The 21771-nt window shown below is 46.8% G+C and overlaps 1 protein-coding gene across 1 annotated transcript in view; it reads left to right on the plus strand.

Annotated features, from left to right (window-relative positions):
- LOC117366170 (acidic leucine-rich nuclear phosphoprotein 32 family member B-like) overlaps positions 1 to 21771 on the plus strand; it is a 77436-nt gene that overhangs the window by 38115 nt on the left and 17550 nt on the right. Inside the window, exons 2-5 of the mRNA XM_033957345.1 lie at positions 7581 to 7730; positions 11663 to 11785; positions 12285 to 12480; positions 14518 to 14630. Coding sequence (XP_033813236.1) covers positions 7581 to 7730; positions 11663 to 11785; positions 12285 to 12480; positions 14518 to 14630 — 582 coding nt within the window. The remainder of the gene's footprint in view (positions 1 to 7580; positions 7731 to 11662; positions 11786 to 12284; positions 12481 to 14517; positions 14631 to 21771) is intronic.

Genomic DNA, 21771 nt, shown 5'->3' on the forward strand with positions numbered 1-21771 from the left:
GATCGACGAGGGCGACTGGCTCTGCTCCCTCGATCTGAAGGAGGCGTACACACATGTTCCAGTGCACCCCGCTCACCGCAAGTTCTTGCGTTTCCAGGTGGGAGACCTGCACCTGCAATACCGAGTCCTCCCCTTCGGTGAAGACCCGAGGTGACGATGCTAGGCCAAGTGCCTCGTGGTGGTCGCAGCTACCTTACGCTCCCAGGGTCTTCAGGTTTTTCCCTACCTGGACGACTGGCTGATCAAAGCCCCGTCCAGGGAAGGGGTTATCTCAGCGACCCAACAGACTATTATCTACCTACAAAGTCTGGGGTTCGAGATAAACTTCCCAAAATCCCAACTACGGCCCTCGCAGTCCCTACAATTCATCGGGGCCACGCTGGACACGGTTTGCCTCCGTTCCTTCCTCCCCCCTCCGCGTCTAGAGGCGTTAGTAAGTCTGAGCCGAAGGATCTCACTGATGACCTCGGTATCAGCTCGACAGATGATGACTCTCCTGGGCCACATGGCCTCCACCGTCCATGTCACACCCTTCGCCCGTCTCCATCTGAGAATCCCTCAATAGACCCTGGCCTCTCAATGGCGTCAAGACCGGGACCCGATCGATCGTCCCGTGACAGTGACTCCTTCCTTGCAACGATCGCTCCACTGGTGGGCCGACTCTTCAAATCTTTCCAAAGGTTTGCTCTTCCTCGCCCCTCCTCACAGCAAGGTACTCACCACAGACTCGTCGGAGTACGCTTGGGGAGCCCACCTGGACGGCCTCCGCACTCAGGGGATGTGGTCAGCAGAAGACCGCCGCTGTCACATCAACGTGCTAGAACTCCGGGCCATCTATCTCGCAGCTGTAGCTTTTCAAAATCTGCTTCATGACCGGGTGGTTCTCATCCGAACCGACAACCAGGTAGCAATGTACTACGTAAACAAACAAGGGGGGACAGGGTCTTGGCCCCTCTGTCGGGAAGCCATGCGCCTCTGGAAATGGGCAATCTCCAACAACACCTTCCTTCGAGCGGTGTACATACAAGGAGAACAAAACTGTCTGGCTGACAGACTCAGCCGCCTCCTCCAGCCACATGAGTGGTCACTGCACTCTCAGACCCTACGACAGATATTCGAAAAGTGGGGGACGCCGCAAATAGATCTGTTCGCATCTCCCCACAATCACAAACTGCCCCTCTTCTGCTCCCGGATACACTCCCCGGACCGACTCGAGGCCGACGCCTTCCTCCTCGACTGGGAGGGAAGGTTTCTGTACGCGTTTCCGCCGTTCCCTCTGATCCTGCGGACGCTGGTCCACCTGAAAACAGTGAAAGCCACCCTGATTCTGATTGCTCCTCGCTGGCCACGCCAGCCTTGGTTTTCCCTTCTACTTCAACTCAGTGTCAGAGATCCACTGCCTCTGCCTCGGTTTCACTCTCTACTATCACAGAGTCAGGGTTCGCTGTTACATCCCAATCTTCAATCTCTTCATCTGAATGCTTGGTTTCTTTCCCCCTGACTTCTCTCCCCGTGTCTCAAACAGTCAAGGAGATATTGGAGGCCTCTAGAAAGACCTCGACGAGAACCTGCTATGCTCAAAAGTGGACAAGATTCTCAACCTGGTGCTCCTCTCACAGCCAGGACCCGGTGTCGGTCCCCGTCCCTATGGTCCTTGACTACTTACTTCAATTATCTCACTCCGGCCTAAAGACCAACTCCATTCGAGTACACCTCAGTGCGATTGTGGCCTTTCATCAGCCCCTGGAAGGAAAAGCCCTCTCGCTCCACCCCTTAGTCTCTCGCTTCATGAAGGGTCTTCTGAATGTCCACCCTCCTCTCAAACCCCCTCCGGTGGTTTGGGACCTTAACGTGGTTCTGGCTCAACTAATGAAACCTCCATTTGAGCCCCTAGACAAATGCCATCCTAAATTCCTCACGTGGAAGGTGATTTTCCTGCTTGCACTCACTTCCGCCCGGTGAGTTAGTGAGTTACAGGCTCTGGTAGCGGACCCACCCTTCACTGTTTTCCACCATGACAAGGTAGTACTCCGCACACATCCAAAGTTCCTGCCTAAAGTAGTGTCTGATTTTCACCTCAATCAGTCCATCGTCTTGCCCGTGTTTTTCCCCAAGCCCCACTCTCACCCCGGAGAGGTGGCGCTTCACACTCTTGACTGTAAGAGAGCGTTGGCCTTTTACCTCCAACGCACTCAACCACACCGGAAAGTCCCACAATTATTTTTGTCCTTCGACCCAAACCAGTTAGGCCACCCAGTTTCCAAGCGCACCTTGTCCAACTGGTTGGCCGATTGCATCACCTTTTGCTACGCTCAGGCTGGTCTCGCGCTGCATGGTCGAGTAACGGGACACAAGGTCCGAGCGATGGCAGCCTCCGTAGCGTTCCTCAGGTCCACACCTATTGAGGAAATCTGCAAGGCTGCCACGTGGTCTTCGGTTCATACTTTCACCTCCCACTACTGTCTGGACTCACTGTCCAGAAGCAATGGCCGGTTCGGCCAATCGGTATTGCGAAATCTATTTGCTTAAATTGCCAACTTCCCTCCATCCCTTTTCAGTTAGCTTGGAGGTCACCCACATGTGAGAATATCATGCCTGCTTGTCCTGGGATAAAGCACAGTTACTTACCGTAACAGGTGTTATCCAGGGACAGCAGGCATATATTCTCCCAACCCGCCCACCTCCCCGAGGTGCTAGTTAAGTGAACTGGAGACCACGAGGGGATGCGCCCCCCTAGTGGAGCAGTAAGGCACGCATGCGTGGAGCAGCAGAGCAAACTTAAATCTTCAATCAAGTTTGCTTGAAAATGCTTCCGCATCGGGGCTCCGTAGATGACGTCACCCACATGTGAGAATATATGCCTGCTGTCCCTGGATAACACCTGTTACGGTAAGTAACTGTGCTTTATGTAATTTTCAGTCACATGTTGCTGAACTTGGTCCCCTTGTGGCAATTGCACCGGGGGGGGGGCACTTGTCTGGTTTCTCTGAAAAGGTGTATGTATTGGGGGAATGACATAATACTGGGGAGTGTCCCCTTATATTTAGGGGATTGAGATATCTACTGCAATTGGTTATCATTTCTTTGGGGTGGGGGGGAGATAGAGGTTATAAACTAAAATTTATGCCTGTACTAAAACCTTAGCTTGTTTGGCTGTGAGGATTGTGCTATACTTTGTGTTTAGGGGGAGTGCAGGTGTTAAGTGAAATCTAAAATATTATTCCCCTAGGACGGGAATTATTCATACAACTTGTATCAACTGAAAACATCATGTAACTTCTTTCTGTAGGTGTTCCTTTAATTGACATGACATGGAAAGATTAAAAAAAATTTTCTATTAACTTCTGTCTGATGGTCCTAGGGGGTTCATTTCCTACCCCAGATGTACCTCTTAGATAATAATTCAGATTGTAATGGTTCTTCTGTTTTGTTCCCTTTTGGACATTCTCTGGCATTCTGAAATGGAGGAGTAGCCTAGTTGGTGCAGTAGTCTGAGAACCAGGGAAGCACAGTTCAAATCTCACCACAGCTCTTTGTGATCTTGAGCAAGACATTTAACCCTTGACTGCTTCCAATACAAAATTAGATTGTGAGCTCTCCAAGGACAGAAAATAACCTACATTACATGAATGTATACCACTTTGATAGCCTTTGGGCTTTCAGGTAGTATATAAGAAACTAAATAGTACAGGTAGTCCCTGAGTTACAGACACCTGATTTCAGTACAAGCCGTACTTAAGAGCATCGTTGCGGCTTCATTTGATTTCACTGGACTTTATAAAAACATAAGAAGTGCCTTTGCTGGGTCAGACCAGAGGTCTATCATGCCCAGCAGTCCGCTCGCGTGGAGGCCCAACAGGTCCAGGATCTGTATAGTAGTCCTCTATCTATACCCCTCTATCCCCTTTTCCTCCAGAAAATTGTCCAATCCCTTCTTGAACCCTAATACCGTACTCTGTCCTATCACACCCTCTGGTAGCACATTCCAGGTGTCCACCACCCGTTGGGTGAAGAAAAACTTCCTAGCATTGGTTTTGAATCTCCCCTTTCAACTTTGCCAAATGCCCTCTCGTTCTTGTAGTTTTCGAAAGTTTGAAGAATCTGTCCCTCTCCACTTTCTCTATGCCCTTCATGATCTTGTAAGTCTCTATCATATCCTCTCTAATTCTCCTCTTCTCCAGGGAAGAGAGCCCCAGTTTCTCCAATCTCTCAGTGTATGAAAGGTTTTCCATACCTTTTATCAAACGCGTCGCTCTCCTCTGAACCCTCTCGAGTATCGCCATATCCTTCTTAAGGTACGGCGACCAATATTGGATGCAGTACTCCAGATGCAGATGCACCATCGCCCGATACAACGGCAGGATAACTTCTTTCGTTCTGGTTGTAATACCCTTCTTGATTATACCTAGCATTCTATTTGCTCTCTTTGCGGCCGCTGCGCACTGTGCCTACGGCTTCATTGTCTTTTCCACTATTACCCCCAAGTCCGTTTCTTGGGTACTCTCATTCAATAACATTCCTCCCATTGTATAGCTGTACCTTGGATTTTAGCTTCCTACATGCAATACTTTACATTTCTCTATATTGAACTTCATCTGCCATCTCGTCACCCACTCCCCTAGCTCATTCAAGTCCCTTTGTAATTCTTCGCAGTCCTCTTTAGTCCGAGCACCACTAAATAGTTTGGTGTCGTCTACTAATTTTATTATTTCGCACTTCATCCCTGTTTCTATATCATTTATAAATATATTGAATAGCAGCGGTCCGAGCACCGACCCCTGCGGAACCCCTCCAGTCCAAGTAGTGGCCTTTCACTCCTACCCTCTGCTTCCTATCCACCAACCAATTTATGATCCATCTGTGTACGTCTCCTTCCACCCCATGGTTCTCTAGTTTCTGAAGTAGGTGTTCGAGGGGTATCTTGTCAAAGGCTTTTTGGAAATCTAAATATACGATGTCTATGGGGTCCCTTTGTCCATCTGTTTTAATTCCTTCTAAGAAGTGCAGTAAGTTCGTTAGGCACGATCTCCCCTTCCAGAAGCCATGTTGGCTTGTGATCAGAAGTTTATTTCTTTCGAAATGCTCATTGATGCTGTCTTATCAGCGTTTCCGCCATTTTCCCCGAGACTGAGGTCAGACTCACCGGTCTGTAATTTCCCAGGTCACCTCTTGATCCTTTTTTTAAAGATGGGTGTAACATTGGCTATCTTCCAAATCTCCGGGATCACTCCTGTTTTCAGGGATAGATTGCAAACTTGCTGTAGTAGTTCCACTATTTCCTCCTTTAGTTCTTTCAGTACCTTAGGGTGGATTCCGTCCGGGCCCGGCGATTTGTCGTTTTTTAATTTTTCTAACTGCCTACATACGTCTTCAAGGCTTACTTCCATGGATGTTAATTTATCTGTTTGGTCTCCTTTGAAGATTTGCTCAGGTTCCGGTATGTTGGATGTGTCCTCTTTTATAAACATGTTTAGTCTTTCCGCCACTTCTTTCTCCTCTTTCACCACTCCATTCCTGTCCGTCATCCAGCGGTCCCACCTCCTCCCTAGCCGGCTGCTTCCCTTTAACATATCTGAAGAACGGTTTGAAATTTCGTGCTTCCTTGGCTAGCCTCTCTTCATATTCTCTTTTGGCTTTTCTAACCACACGGTGACATTCTTTTTGATACTTCCTGTGCTCTTTCCAGTTCTCCTCAGTTTTGCCTTTTTTCCATTTCCTGAATGAATTCTTATCACTTCTTTGGTTATCCACGCCGGGTCTTTTGTTCGATTCTTTTTGCACCCTTTTCTGAATCTTGGGATATGCAGATTTTGCGCCTCAATCACCGTGTCCTTGAATAAAGACCAGGCTTGCTCTACAGACTGCCATTTCTTTGTGGTGTTCCTAAGTTTCTTCCTTACCATTACTTTCATTGCTTTGTAGTTTCCTTTCTTGAAGTTAAAAGTTGTCGCTATGGTTCTTTTTCCCTTCGGTATTCCTACTTCAACTTTGAACTTGATCATATTGTATCGCTGTTTCCCAACGGTCCCACTACTTCCACTTCCTTCGCAGGTCCTCTTAGCCCATTTAGGATTAGGTCCAGAGTAGTATTCCCTCTCGTCGGTTCTCTAACAAGCTGCTCCATGAAGCAGTCCTGTATAGCCTCCAGGAATCCAGTCTCCCTAGCGCATTTTGAGTTCCCAAGACTCCAGTCTATCCCAGGATAGTTGAAGTCTCCCAAAATAATCACTGGATGACTTTTTTTGTTAATAATTGGAGAAAGACATGTAGTATGTCTACATAAAAATTGTGACTTTGGAAGGGGATGTTTTTTGGGGCTCATTTTTTGTGGTATTGGTCTAGAGCTGTTCATGAGAGATTTCTCCCTGGTTTTGTAGTGGAGGGTTTTGAGGCTTTGTCCCAAACACTTTTTCCTTAGATACAAAACAGGAAAAACTCTTTGCAAGTCTGGCCCTTTGCCCAGCTGGTGAAAGTGCACACACTCTTGAGGACTGGTCTGACTGTGTGATGGCAGGGGAGAGAGCAGGCTGACTCACTCTCTGCAGGAGCCCGCCTCCCTCCTTTTCATTCCTAGCATATGCCTTAGAATCCCAAATGCTTGTAAGTGGCTCTGTTGGGCTGATCAGAAGTTTGAATGGATGCCAAGCTGTGCAGGCACAGGCTTGGTGCTTCAGGGCTTAGATGTGTGCATGGTTTCTGCGACAGATGCATAGTAGTTCTTCCTAGACATATGGGCATCAGAGGATACACAGACCTTTCCACCTCATCCTTTTTTTTTTTAATTGTAGCATTTTTACATTTCCCCTTGCCTTTCTCCTTCACTCACCCTGGTGGTTGCCGAATTTCCCTCATGATCTTGGCGAGATGCATTTGAAATGGAAACAGTTTGTTTAGGCTCAGTGTTAACAAAAGGATCAGTGTTAACAAAAGGATCAGAAAAGGTGATAAGAGTCAGATGCTGCCTGTCAAGGGCCTTATACTGTATCTTGTGTGCTGGGTTCCCTTATTGGGGAGGAAGAGAGATGTCTGCTAGGAAAATGTCTTCCTTCAAGAAGGAAGCACCTGATGTACCTGGGTTCAGTGGAAGTGGTTTTAAACCAGTTGTTATCTCTAGGGGTGAATTTTCTTTTAGGTCCTCTCTTTACACCTTAATTGTGGGGCTGTGTTCCTGTCCCTTGTTCTTTGTTTTTGATTATTTTTGGGGTGGGGGAGAGGTGGCAGTCGCTTCATACCCTTTCTTTACCAAGGAAGAAGAAATGGAACTGTTAACCTGAAGTCTGGTTTTAGTTTAACCCTAGTAGTAGGACATGGGAGTTAATAGTGTGAAACTCTGCTTGTAAAAAGTCCTTAATCCAGTAAAAATGGCAATTGATGCTATTTTGGGATAATTTTAAGCCCACTTAAATCTATCTGTCCTGTTTGTGTTTTCTAGTGATTCTTCTCCCCATTGCTTAGGGCTGCTGTCTTTTGGAAGAAGAGAGTTGAAGGATGGATGATCAATCCTGAAATTGAGCTCCTCTTCCTTCCACCCAAAACTTTTTATTTATTTTAACTATTTACCTTTTCTCTGTATTCTCCAGGTAAAGGAATTGGTTCTGGACAACTGCCGCTCAGATGATGGAAAGATTATTGGTCTTTCACCTGACTTTGAGAACTTGGAGTTCCTTAGTATGATTAACGTCAACCTTGTGTCTGTCTCCAACTTACCGAAGCTTGGCAAACTGCGAAAGGTAAAGAGTGTGTGTGCTTAGCTAGAGAATCATACGGTGACTGTTACCCGTGGCTAGCCGCGGGTAACCCGCCAGAACGGAAAGGAAAAAAAACTGGTCGCCGTGGGTGCAGGGACAAGGTCATTCAACGCCCCGTTGAGTGGTGAATGGCCTTGTACCCGCAGTAAAGTATCTGCTGTGTTGCTTCCCTTCCCACCCCTCCTAGTCAGCAGCCATCCTCGCGATTGTGACACTTGCTCCCTCCCGCGGGGGCAAAAAAAAAACAAACCACATCCGGGCATCTCTTCCCCTCATCTAGCCATCTCCCTCCCTTCCCCTCACCTTTACAGGCATTCTTCAGAATTTTTTCTTTCTGAGGTGTCTGGACGCGGTAATGTTCTTACAAGTCCTGCGCAACTGCCCCAAAGCTTTTCCTCTGACGCATTTCCTGTTTCCGTCTGGGCGGCTTGCTTCAGAGGAGAAGTTCTGGGGCAGTCGCTTGAGACTTGTAAAAACGTTGCCGTGTCCAGACACCTCAGACAGTGAAGAGTGCCTGCGAAGGTGAGAGGAAGGTGGCCTGATGAGGGAAGAGGTTGAGTGGCGCTAAAAGGAAGTGGAGGGAGAGGGGGGAAGGGTAACACACGCTGAAGGGAAGTGAAGAGGGAAGACGGAAGCAGACGCTGAAGGGGAGAGAGGGAGGATCAGACGCTGGATGGAAGTGGGGGGGAGAGGGGAGCAGATGCTGGTTGGAATGGGAGGGTGAAAGGGGAGCAGACACTGAAAGTGGAGAGAGAGGGAGCAGACACTAGAAGGACGTGGGGAGAAGAGAAAGGGGAGCAGACACTGGATGGGAGGGAAGAGAGAGCGAGGGGTACAAACATTGGATGGGAGAGGATATAGAGGGTAGCAGACTGGAAAGGAAGTGGAGAGAAGAGAGAGAGCACATTCTGGATGGAAGGAGAGGATAAAGAAAAAGAGCACATGCTGGTTTTGGGGAAGAGATACCGGAAGGGGTGAGGGAAAGATGTGGCAAGCTGTAGGTAGACAGTGAGGACTGGAAAGTAAGAAAGTAGACGAGGTAGAAAACTAATTGAGAAGGAAGAGGAAAAAAGAGAGATACCAGATCTGAAGGGAGGAAAGGAGATGCTAAAAACCACCTCATTAGTTGTGAATGAACTAGCCTGAATTAGTTTCCAGCCTTGATTTCAGGTGAGTTCAAGGTGTGAAGGACAAGAAGGATAGGGGGAAGTTCAGTATATGTTGTGATTGAGCTAAGGGGCCAAATAGCGGTGTCTGCCCTGTGGCCACCTCATGTTTATATGAGTCTCTAAAACATTATGTGCTAGTCACCACAAAATTGTCTTTATTTTTTGAAGGGATACTGGAATGTAAGTTAGGGGAGGGGGCAACAAAGGTTTAGATAAATGAAGGCAGATGAAACATACTGTGTTTTCCCCAAAAATAAGCCCTAGCATGATTTTCGGGCTAGGTCTTTTTTTTTTTTTTTTCTGATTTTAACATTTTAATTTGTTTCAACTCATGTGAACCATTTAGTTCTTTTTTTTTTTTTTTTTTAAATCTTTATTCCTTTTTATTTCTTTCAACAAGTGTACAGTATTATTACAATTAATTTACATAACACACTTGACATTCTTAAACAATATTATTATACATGTTTTTATTCCCCCCCACCTCCCACCCTTTTCCATATCAATAAAATATTCCTTCCAAATTTATATATAATTATACATCCCTTTTTGATAATACAATTAATCTGACATGAAATCTGTCCCTCCCCCCATCCTTCTTCCTCAAACACTTTAAACATTTTATTATACCCAGTAATGCACAACAATAAATATCCCATCCTATTACATATATCTCCTTATTTTTCATAACAACATATTTCCAATATTTTTCCCTCCCTATCCCTCCCATCCCATCCCATTTCTATATATTATCCCCTAAGGAAAAAGAATAAACTTTACTCATTATAATATTCAATTAATGGCCTCCACACCTCTTGAAATTTTTTAAAATACCCCCTCTGTATCGCAAGAAATCTTTCCATCTTATACATATGACAAACTGAGTTCCACCAAAAATTACAATTCAATCTAGAACAGTCTTTCCAATTAGTTGTTATCTGTTGAATTCCCACTCCCGTAAGAATCAACAATAATTTATTGTTTGCTACAGATATTTGGCATTTGGCCCTCATACACATTCCAAAAATCACTGTGTCATAGGATAAAGCCACATGACTCTCCATCCACATATTAACTTGATCCCATATTGATATCCAAAATGCCTGAATACATGGACAATAAAATAAAAGATGGTCTAGAGTTCCAACTTCAATTTTACAATGCCAGCATCTATTAGACTTAGAGCAATCTAATTTTTGTAATCTAGTAGGGGTGCAGAATGCTCTATGCAACAAAAAGAACCATGTTTGCCTAATAGATGTTGACATCGTACCTTTAATTCTCCAAGACCAAATACGTGGCCATTGAGATGCATTAATCTGATGCTTAATCTCAATGCTCCAAATATCTCTTAATCCATTTTTAGGCTTCTTATTCAAATAATTAGATATAATTTTATACCACTTTGCGGCCTGGTGACCCAGAAAATCTGCCTGGAAACATAAGAATTCTAAGCTGTAATGATCATTTAAAGATTTCCATTCAGGGAACCCCACCTGAATAGCCTGCTTCAATTGCAACCACTTATAACTTTGTTTTTTATTCAGACCATATTTATGTTGCAATTGTGAAAATTCAAGCATCTTACCATTATCAATTAGCTAGGTCTTAATATAAGCCCTACCCCTGAAAATAAGCCCTAGTCATAGGCAGCCACGCTTCCCCCGCCATGCAGCCGAACCGCCAAACCCCAGCTGACTCTCCATCCTTCTCTCCCAACCGATCTCCGCTGACCGCGACCATAAATACCTTCCAGCAGAAGAGCGTCAGGCCAGCAGCACTCACAGGTTGCTTCATGGCCTTCTTGCTGAGGCCGTCTGTGTACTGATGACATCATCAGTACACAGATGGCCCCAGCGAGAAGGCCGCGAAGCAGCCTGAATGCTGCTGGTCTGACGCTCCTCTATAGCAAGGTATTTATGGTCACTGTCAGTGGGGATCGGTTGGGATGGAAGGATGGAGGGTCATCAGCAGTTTGGCTGCGGGGTGGCGGCATGTGCTCAATGGTTCTGCACGAGGGATAGGAGGAGGGAAGGATGGAAGCTGAGCAAGGGTTCTTTTACACAGGGGGATGGGAGGGAGGGAAGGATGGAAGCTGGGCAAAGGGTTCTGCTGCACAGGGGGATGGGAGGGAGGGAAGGATAGAAAGATGCTGCAGAAGGAAGGCACAAGGGGATGGGTGAGAGGGGAGGAAAGATGTTGCACATGTGAGGAAAGCAAAGAGGAAGAATTGGGGTGAAGGAGAGGAAGGGAGAGATGATCATGTACATAAAAAAAAATAAGCCCTACCCAAAAATAAAACCTAGTGCCTTTTTTGGGCCTCAAATGAATATAAAACACCATCTTATTTTCGGGGAAACACAGTAGAAGCATAGGCCACATGATCTTTATTTCTCTATCTCAGTGTTTCTCAAACTCTGTCCTGGAGTACCTCCTTGCCAGTCAGTTTTTCAAGATATCCACAATGATTATGCATGAAAGACATTTGCAAATAATGGAGGCAGTGTATGCAAATCAAGTTTATGCAAATTCAATGTGGATATACTGAAAACCTGACTGGCAAGGGGGTACTCCAAGACCGAGTTGAGAAACACTGTTCTATCTACTCTGCCCAAATGGAAAGAGTAAACTTTGACAGAGTATGGGACTTAACACATCTTTGCTGGTCGTGTGGTAGGTTTGTTACTCTGATGACTATTGCCTTTTATTTATTTCCTGTTCTACCTCACCCTACCTCTATACCAGTTGGAGCTGAGTGACAACCGAATCTCTGGCGGCCTAGAAGTTCTAGCAGAGCGGACCCCAAATCTGACGCACTTAAACCTGAGCGGCAACAAAATCAAAGACATCAACACGCTGGAGCCCCTGGTAAGTGAAAAGACTGGAAAACCTGGAAACATTCACATTGGGCCACATTCAGCCAGTTGTATGGCCTGTAACCTGGGTGAGAAGCCTCAGTAGCTGCTGGTAGGTGAAAAATTAGATGGCGTGATGAGTCACTATTGTCCACTGCCCTGCCTTTCTCTCGTTCAGACACTTTTTACTTCCCATGGTGATATGATTGCACACTGGCACAGTAATTGATGCACTTTCTTGGGGAGGTATTGGGGAAATATGCTGTTAAGCTGCGTTTCTGTTATCCTCTTTATGTATCGGAAGTTTTGAAATCTAGGTCTTTGTTTGTTACATACTTCACAGGATGGGAGTGTAGGGGTAGGGGTCTTTGACTTTGGTACTGGAAGAACTTGATCCCTTGATAGAAAATCTAGCAGTGGGGAAGTGTGATCTGGAGCTCAGTTTACAATAGAGAAAAGAAAAGGGATAAGGGGGTTATGTCATACTTTTTAAAAAATTTTTAAATTTACAGAAGAAATTGCCGAATCTGCGAAGCTTGGATCTTTTTAACTGCGAAGTGACTATGCTGAACAATTACCGGGAAAGCGTGTTTGAACTCCTTCCTCAGCTCACATACCTAGATGGATTTGATGCAGATGACCAGGAAGCTCCCGACTCAGACCCAGAAGCTGATGGGCTTGATGATGAATATGACGAAAATGGGGAAGGTAAGTTGTTTCGGGGGTTTTTTGGGGGGTGGGGGAGGGGAACCTTGGTGGCTCCAGTCGTCAACTGTAATATCTACCTCTTTTATAGGAAGTTTTAGGCCTAAATTTTTGGCTTGTTCTGCTGCTGTCATCCTCACATGTCACAAATATATTTCTATATTCTTATTATATTTTTATGTTTCACTTCACTGCTAGACCTTATATATATCACCTCAGAAGCGCCTATTTTTGTCTTCTTGTTAAACTTTAATACACAGTTTAAATTGATTACCTTTAATGTCCTCACCTTTCAACATCATATATCGCCATTAGTATCTCCACCTTCACACATCTTAATATCACCATTTTTACATTTCTCATCATTCTTAACATTTTGATATTTGCCAACCCACAGAATTTATTTATTTATTTTTTTTCACATTTAGGACCCCTTAGGAAGACTCTTTAAGTCGAAACATGGACAGTGTTGGGTCCCCAACTTTCAATAACCTATGTGGATTCTGATGTTATGTGATTCTATATCATTTGATTGACTAAATAAACGCTGGCATCACAAACATCATTTCTGCAGCCTTCTTTGTGTCACTGTGGACTTGTTGGGTTCTCTTTTTGTTCCTCTGAGAAGGACCAGATTTTTTTTTTTTGGAGGGGGGTTGTATTTATCATTTTGTAATAGGTTCCCTGGGCAACTGAAAATTTTAATCCAACAAGTTTTACTAAAGAAGTGTCAAACCAAACGGATACCAAAATTTCACTTCTTGAAACACATAAATGTGTACAATAGTTTATCTAATGCCACGCCTCAGAGACCGAGTGTTCAAGCAAATCTTGCTAGATGAGTAAATCGGTTCAAATCTCAATCATTGGCAAGTGGCTATTGTGAGTATTATAATACTTTCATTCAATGTCTCAAAGATTTTTTCAAACAATATTATTTTTTCAAAATTTTCAATAGATGTATACACATCTTAAATACCAAATACTATGAGAGATATGAGAAAGTGCATATTTTCAAAGTAAAGCACTTATCTTAAACGATGTTCACACTGTTTCAATCCCTACGGGGCCACCGTTTCACCTGAGTGGCTTCTTCAGGGGAACAATATAGACAGTGTCTAAAAGAAGTAACAAAAGTTACATTAAATATAGTATTTGACTTTAAATAGTACATAACCTTAAATCAATGTGTTAAAGTAATAAGTAATCTTACGGAACAGATGTAACCTTCAGCATATCTTTCTCAAAAATGGCGCTGGTATGAAACAACGCTAAACAATTTAAAGGGCTTTCAATCAGCTGCGGTACAGCGTCAGAACGTAATGACGTAAGATGGCAGGGAGAATGCAAAAAAATGGCAGGCATTCTCCCTGCCATCTTACGTCATTACGTTCTGACGCTGTACCGCAGCTGATTGAAAGCCCTTTAAATTGTTTAGCGTTGTTTCATACCAGCGCCATTTTTGAGAAAGATATGCTGAAGGTTACATCTGTTCCGTAAGATTACTTATTACTTTAACACATTGATTTAAGGTTATGTACTATTTAAAGTCAAATACTATATTTAATGTAACTTTTGTTACTTCTTTTAGACACTGTCTATATTGTTCCCCTGAAGAAGCCACTCAGGTGAAACGGTGGCCCCGTAGGGATTGAAACAGTGTGAACATCGTTTAAGATAAGTGCTTTACTTTGAAAATATGCACTTTCTCATATCTCTCATAGTATTTGGTATTTAAGATGTGTATACATCTATTGAAAATTTTGAAAAAATAATATTGTTTGAAAAAATCTTTTTGAAAAAATCTTTGAGACATTGAATGAAAGTATTATAATACTCACAATAGCCACTTGCCAATGATTGAGATTTGAACCGATTTACTCATCTAGCAAGATTTGCTTGAACACTCGGTCTCTGAGGCGTGGCATTAGATAAACTATTGTACACATTTATGTGTTTCAAGAAGTGAAATTTTGGTATCCAACTGAAAATTTTCCCATGCTGGATACAGAATATTTCATGTTCGGTTTCATTTCCCAGAGGGTGAGGAAGATGAAGATGAAGAGGAAGAGGAGTTAGATGAGGATGCCATTGATGACGAAGATGAAGATGAGCTGGATGGAGAGGAGGAGGAAGATGGTGTAGAAGATGAGGTGAGTTGGTAGTCGTTTGTGTAGGGGAGGGAGATGCGGATGTAGCATATCGGGAGATTAGTAACGTTTTGCTCCTTAGTGCCCTGTTGTCTACAGAGCTAAAAAAAACTTTCTATTCTGCAGTGGCCCTCCCAGTGCTCTGAAAAGCAGTACAGCAGCATTACCTATGCTCGTTGCCTGCTCTTTTCTGATCATATTGACTGAAGAGGTTTTAATAGTTTTATTTTCATTGGAAAAACAAAAGTTTGGTGTATTGTCTTTGTCTCATGGTTTTAGACACTTGCCAAGGATACTCTTCAGCTATTATGCATTGTGCTTAGCTGGTGAGTTGAGGTGGCTCCAGGAGAAGCCTCTAATCAGAAGAGCCAGTACCCCTGTATTCAGACACAGATGCCACTTCAGTCTCATGGATTGAAAATGAATGCAGAACCTTGCCTACCATTTGATTGGCATTTCCTTAGCAACAGCAGCAGAAGAATCTAGAGACCAATGGGATAGCCCACATCTACCAGCAGGCGGTGATAGAGAAACTGATTAACTGGTGGTTTTATTGGCTGGCACTCCTCCTGTATCTCCAGTATGCTCTATCTCCCAGCAGGTGATGGTTGCTATTCAACTAGCTCCTGGATTCGATTCATAGACAACGGTGCGAAAGACAAAAGCGCGCACCGACAATTGAGCGCAGCGCGCGCCGCTCTAAATTACAGTTTTTAGGGGCTCCGACGGGGGGTTTTGTTGGGGAACCCCCCCAGTTTACTTATTAGACATCGCACCGGCGTTTTGGGGGGGTTGTAACCCTCCACATTTTACTGTAAACTGAACTTTTTCCCTAAAAACAGGGAAAAAGTTAAGTTTTCAGTAAAATGTGGGGGGTTACAACCCACCACAACGCGGCGCACTAAAAACAGTAATTTAGAGCGGCGCGCACTGCGTTCAATTGTCTGGGCGCGCCTTTGTCCCGGTTCGCTTTTGACCTGACACCCCTGGATTCTGGCTGTGACTGGAAACTTATTTCTCCTGTTGAGGTTTTCTCTTCAGTGAGTCAGGGGTGTCCGGCTGAATGGTGCCGGCTTTAGGGGTTACACCTGGGCCCCCCCAGGTCCCTGCCTCACCCTCCCTCTGATGATAGAGGGTTTGACTGAGTCCCTGTTTTTCTTTCCCTTAATTTTTTTTTTAAAAGGGACTTCACAGTTTCTAAATGGCATTTATCCCAGGACAAGCAGGCAGCATATTCTTTACGCATGGGTGACGTCACCGACGGAGCCCACGGTACGGACCCTTTTACTAGAAAGTTCTAGTTGGCCGCACCGCGCGTGCGCGAGTGCCTTCCCGCCCGACGGAGGAGAGCGTGGTCCCCAGTTTCTTCGTTTCCGCGGAGCGAAGAAGACGTGCGTTTTTCAACTCCGATTGAAAACCTCTTTTTGCCTTCCCGCTCGCGTTCTTTTTTCGTTTATTTACCTTCGGGTTGCTTTTTTATTTCATTTCCAAAAAAAAAAAAAAAAAAAAATATATTTTCTTTTTGTTCGTTTTTTGTCTTTGCCCCGGCGGGGCCTGTTGTCACGATCCAGGCCTCGGGGTTTGATTTTGCGGAGGCCGTGTTTCCATTCATGCCCCCGCAGCCCGGTTTTAAGAAGTGCCAGCGGTGTGCACGCCCGATCTCCCTCACTGACCCACACAATTGGTGTTTACAGTGTTTGGGACCCGGACCTCTGGGAGGAATCTCCCCTCGGTACCGAGGAGGATGCATCGTCGTCGGACGAAGAGCCCTCGGCCCCCGATACCACAACTAAACCTGAGCAATCTTCTTTTTCGAAATTCCTCAGGGAGTTATCGGGGGCCTTATCTTTGCCTCTGGAATCTGATTCCAAGAAATCACAAGCTTTCCTGGAGGCATTAGATTTCGATCAACCCCCTAAGGAGTTCCTGAAGTTACCCGTGCATGACATCCTACGGGAAACTTTTTATAAAAATTGGGAAAATCCATTAACTGTCCCTGGGGCACCCCGTAAACTGGATAGCCTTTACAGGGTTATTCCAATCCCGGGATTTGATAAACCCCAGCTGCCCCATGAATCTCTCCTGGTTGAGTCCACTTTAAAAAAGACTCAAGGCTCCAGTGTCTATGCCTCTACCCCTCCTGGCAGGGAGGGAAAAACTATGGACAAGTTTGGCAAGCGGCTCTACCAGAATGCCATGCTTGCCAACAGGGCAAACAATTACTCTTTCCACTTTTCATTCTACCTGAAACATCTGGTAATGCAACTCTCCGCCATGCAAAAGTACATGCCGGAGCACAAGGTCCCACTATTCCAGCAGCACATCTCCAGCCTGCTTCAACTTAGAAAATTTATGGTACGCTCCATCTATGACTCCTTTGAGCTCACCTCTCGTGCATCTGCCATCGCTGTGGCCATGCGCCGCCTGGCCTGGCTCAGGGTCTCTGATCTGGATGTCAACCATCAGGACCGACTAGCCAACGCCCCATGTATGGGAGACGAATTGTTCGGAGAGTCTCTGGATACCACCACACAAAAACTCTCCGCCCATGAGACCAGATGGGATACTCTCATTAAACCAAAGAAGAAGGCCCCTCCTGCTCGGCCTTACAAACCACAGTCTTCTTACCAGCGCAGGTTCTCCGCTAGGCCGCTTAACCCGCCTTCACAGCAACCTAGGCGGGCTCGCCAACAACACCACAACCAGGCTCGTGCACAGTCTAATCAACCTGCCAAGCCTCTTCCTCCTGCCAAACCTTCTCAGCCCTTTTGACTCCTCTCTCCAGGGCTTAGCCAGTCTTCCACCCTCATTGCCTCTCCCTCAACCAATCGGGGGCAGGCTCCACATTTTTCTCAGCCGTTGGGAGGTCATCACATCGGACCAGTGGGTCCTCAACATCATCCGCCACGGCTACTCTCTCAACTTCCAGACTCTTCCACCAGACAATCCTCCCGTAGAGTCTGCTTCTCTTTCAACTCAAACCCCCCTCCTCCTGAGGGAGGTCCAATCCCTCCTTCTCCTCAATGCCATCGAAGAAGTACCTCTGGAACAAAGGGGCCGGGGATTCTACTCCCGTTACTTTCTGGTTCCAAAAAAGACAGGAGACCTACGTCCCATTCTCGATCTCAGGGACCTCAACAAATGTCTTGTCAAGGAGAAGTTCAGAATGCTCTCCCTTGCCACGCTTTACCCTCATCTCTCTCAGAACGACTGGCTATGTTCCCTGGACCTCAAAGAGGCCTACACTCACATACCAATCAATCCAGCTTCACGTCGCTACCTAAGATTCCAGGTGCACCATCGCCATTATCAGTACAAAGTGCTACCTTTTGGCCTCGCTTCATCACCCAGGGTGTTCACCAAATGCCTCATTGTGGCGGCGGCCTTCCTCAGGTCTCACAACCTCCAGGTGTTTCCCTACTTGGACGATTGGTTGGTGAAAGCACCTACGTCTCCGCTTGTGCTACAAGCCACTCATCAGACCATCTCTCTCCTCCACCTCCTGGGGTTCGAGATCAACTACCCCAAGTCGCATCTGCTCCCCACGCAGCGCCTTCAGTTCATTGGAGCAGTTCTCGACACCACACTAATGAGGGCGTTTCTCCCCTCCGACCGTCAGCGGAACCTGCTCCGCCTGTGTCGTCAGGTGCTCCTTCATCACTCCATTTCTGCCAGACAGATGATGGTCCTCCTGGGCCACATGGCCTCGACGGTGCATGTGCTTCCCCTGGCACGACTCCACCTCAGGACACCTCAATGGACTCTGGCCAACCAATGGTCGCAGACCTCGAACCTTCTTTCTCATCCCATCTCTGTGACATCGTCTCTTCAGCAATCTCTACAATGGTGGTTGAACTCCTCAAATCTTTCCAGGGGCCTTCTTTTTCACCTGCCCCCGCATTCCATGACCATCACCACGGATGCCTCCCCTTATGCATGGGGAGCTCACCTGGGAGACCTACGCACCCAAGGTCTTTGGACCCCGCAGGAGCGTCTTCATCACATCAATTTCCTGGAACTACGAGCCATATTCTATGCTCTGAAGGCCTTCCAGCACCTTCTTTGCCCTCAGGTTCTGCTCCTGTGCACGGACAACCAAGTTGCCATGTACTACATCAACAAACAGGGCGGCACCGGATCTCGCCTCCTTTGTCAGGAGGCTCTTCGCATTTGGACCTGGGCCACGGCCCGCAGTCTCTTCCTCAAGGCTGTCTACATCCAGGGCGAACAGAACTCCCTGGCCGACAATCTCAGCCGCATCCTTCAACCTCACGAGTGGACTTTGGACCCTCCCACGCTCCACTCCATCTTTACTCGCTGGGGCACTCCGCAGGTGGACCTATTTGCAGCTCCTCACAACCATCAGCTGCCCCAGTTCTGCTCCAGACTCTTCTCTCCTCATCGTCTGGCCCCGGATGCTTTCCTTCTCGACTGGACGGATCGGTTCCTCTATGCCTTTCCTCCTCTACCTCTGATGTTGCGGACTTTATCCAAACTCCGCAGGGACGGAGCCACCATGATCCTCATAGCTCCCCGGTGGCCTCGTCAACACTGGTTCTCCCTCCTGCTTCAGCTCAGCTCCAGGGATCCCATTCCTCTACCTGTGTTTCCTACTCTACTTACACAGCAACATCAGTCTCTACTACATCCCAATCTGTCTTCGCTCCACCTGACAGCTTGGTTTCTCTCGGGCTGACCTCTTCAGGAAATCTGTCTCAGCCTGTCCGTCTCATTTTGGACGCCTCCAGGAAACCGACCACCCTCCAATGTTACCATCAAAAGTGGACCAGGTTCTCCTCTTGGTGCCTCCGTCATCATCACAATCCCACCTCTTTAGCGGTGGAAACTGTTCTGGACTACTTGCTCTCCCTGTCCAACGCAGGCCTCAAGTCTACCTCTATCAGAGTCCATCTCAGTGCCATCACGGCTTTTCATGAACCTGTCTTAGGAAAACCTCTCACGGCTCACCCTCTGGTTTCCCGATTCATGAGGGGCCTCTTCAACATCAAACCACCTCTGAAGCCTCCTCCGGTCGTCTGGGACCTGAATGTGGTTTTATCTGCCCTCATGAAACCTCCCTTTGAGCCGCTTGCCACAACTTCGCTCAAATTTCTGACATGGAAGGTTCTTTTCCTCATCGCCATCACCTCTGCCAGGAGGGTTAGTGAGCTTCATGCACTGGTTGCCGATCCACCGTTCACTATTTTTCACCATGACAAGGTGGTTCTGCGCACCCATCCAAAGTTCCTTCCAAAGGTGGTCTCAGCTTTTCACCTCAACCAGTCCATTGTGTTGCCTGTTTTCTTTCCGAAACCTCATTCACATCCCGGAGAACAGGCATTGCACAGTCTTGACTGCAAGCGTGCCCTGGCTTACTATCTTGATCGTACAAGGGCTCACCGCTTGTCCCCTCAGCTCTTCCTGACCTTCGACCCAAATCGTTTGGGTCGACCGGTCTCTAAACGGACGCTATCCAACTGGCTTGCAGCTTGCATCGCGTTCTGTTACGCTCGGGCCGGTCTGTCACTAGACGGCGCTGTCACGGCCCACAGGGTAAGAGCTATGGCCGCTTCTGTTGCTTTCCTCCGTTCCACACCCATTGAGGAAATCTGCAAGGCAGCCACCTGGTCCTCAGTTCACACATTCACTACTCACTACTGTCTGGATGCTTTCTCCAGACGGGATGGGCACTTCGGCCAATCTGTACTTCAGAATTTATTTTCCTAATGGCCAACCATCCCTCCTCCCTCTTTGTTAGCTTGGAGGTCACCCATGCGTAAAGAATATGCTGCCTGCTTGTCCTGGGATAAAGCACAGTTACTTACCGTAACAGGTGTTATCCAGGGACAGCAGGCAGATATTCTTACGTCCCACCCTCCTCCCCGGGTTGGCTTCTTAGCTGGCTTATACTAACTGGGGACCACGCTCTCCTCCGTCGGGCGGGAAGGCACTCGCGCACGCGCGGTGCGGCCAACTAGAACTTTCTAGTAAAAGGGTCCGTACCGTGGGCTCCGTCGGTGACGTCACCCATGCGTAAAGAATATCTGCCTGCTGTCCCTGGATAACACTTGTTACGGTAAGTAACTGTGCTTTCTGTCCTCATAGTGCTGAGCAACCGGCTTTTGCCAGCATCTACCAGCACTTACAAGCCCTGACCACAGTTTGTGAATATGCAACTTTTGGTTTGCGGGTGCTTCAGTCGTGGGTGTGTGTTTGTTAGGGACATTTTGGTGTCCTGTTGATATTTTTATTTGGCACGCTGTGGCTTTTGAGCTATCGCGGTTGTGTAGCTGTGTTCGGGTGCTGGTATCCTCCGAGCTCTTTTTGGAATGGAACTTAACAGTTGCTAGGGGCTCTCCGTGTGTGAGTTTATGCTAGAGGTCGAAGTGGCTAGGCTGTTGCCGTGCGCCAGAGGCGTGCACTTTTGCCTTGGCACTGGTGGTGGCACCTCTAAGTTAGCAAAAGCATGGCGTCAGAGGAACTAGGCCTTTCCTGTCACAGAAGATGCACACACTGCATCGCGCCTGTTGCGACTTTCAATTGGCGCTGAGGGAACTGGAGTTTTCCGCTTGCAGAAGTCATTCGCGAGCATGTTTTATTCTACTAACCATGTAGCTCCACCGTGGTTATGTTTTGTTATGGAAATGGTTAAGCACTGGGTTTGTAATTTTCAAACAGTTGAGGGGTTCAGATTTTCCCGTGCACGGGTGAAGCGCGCTTGGGATCCTCCGTTGTCGGCAGCGCCACAGCGGGTCGGCTGTTTTTTCCCAGGCTGATCTGAGCGGGTGCTGCGGCCTCCCTGTTGCATTTCCCGTGTGAGAACAGAGCACGCTTGCGATCCTCCGTTGTCAGCAGCGCTGCAGCGTGTAGACTTTTATTTCACAAGGCCTCCCTTTTGTTTGAGTTCCACGCGTTGGAGGTTGTGCAGCCCCATTTTGCTTTGATGCAGCACTTGGGAGCTTGGTGAGTGTTTATTTCATGCACTTCTCGTAACTTGGGGGTCATGCTTCTTAGGCCTGAGAGCGTATTGGAGGGAGACTTCAGTTTTTGCTCCACTGACCAGTTCCGCTTTTCTCTGCACAGGGTGGCCAGAAGGTACATTGCTGCAGGTTGCTGTTAACAGCTAGAGATTACCCGGTATTTG

This window comes from Geotrypetes seraphini, chromosome 8 (genome assembly GCF_902459505.1).
Source record: "Geotrypetes seraphini chromosome 8, aGeoSer1.1, whole genome shotgun sequence".
NCBI classification, from domain to species: Eukaryota; Metazoa; Chordata; class Amphibia; order Gymnophiona; family Dermophiidae; genus Geotrypetes; species Geotrypetes seraphini.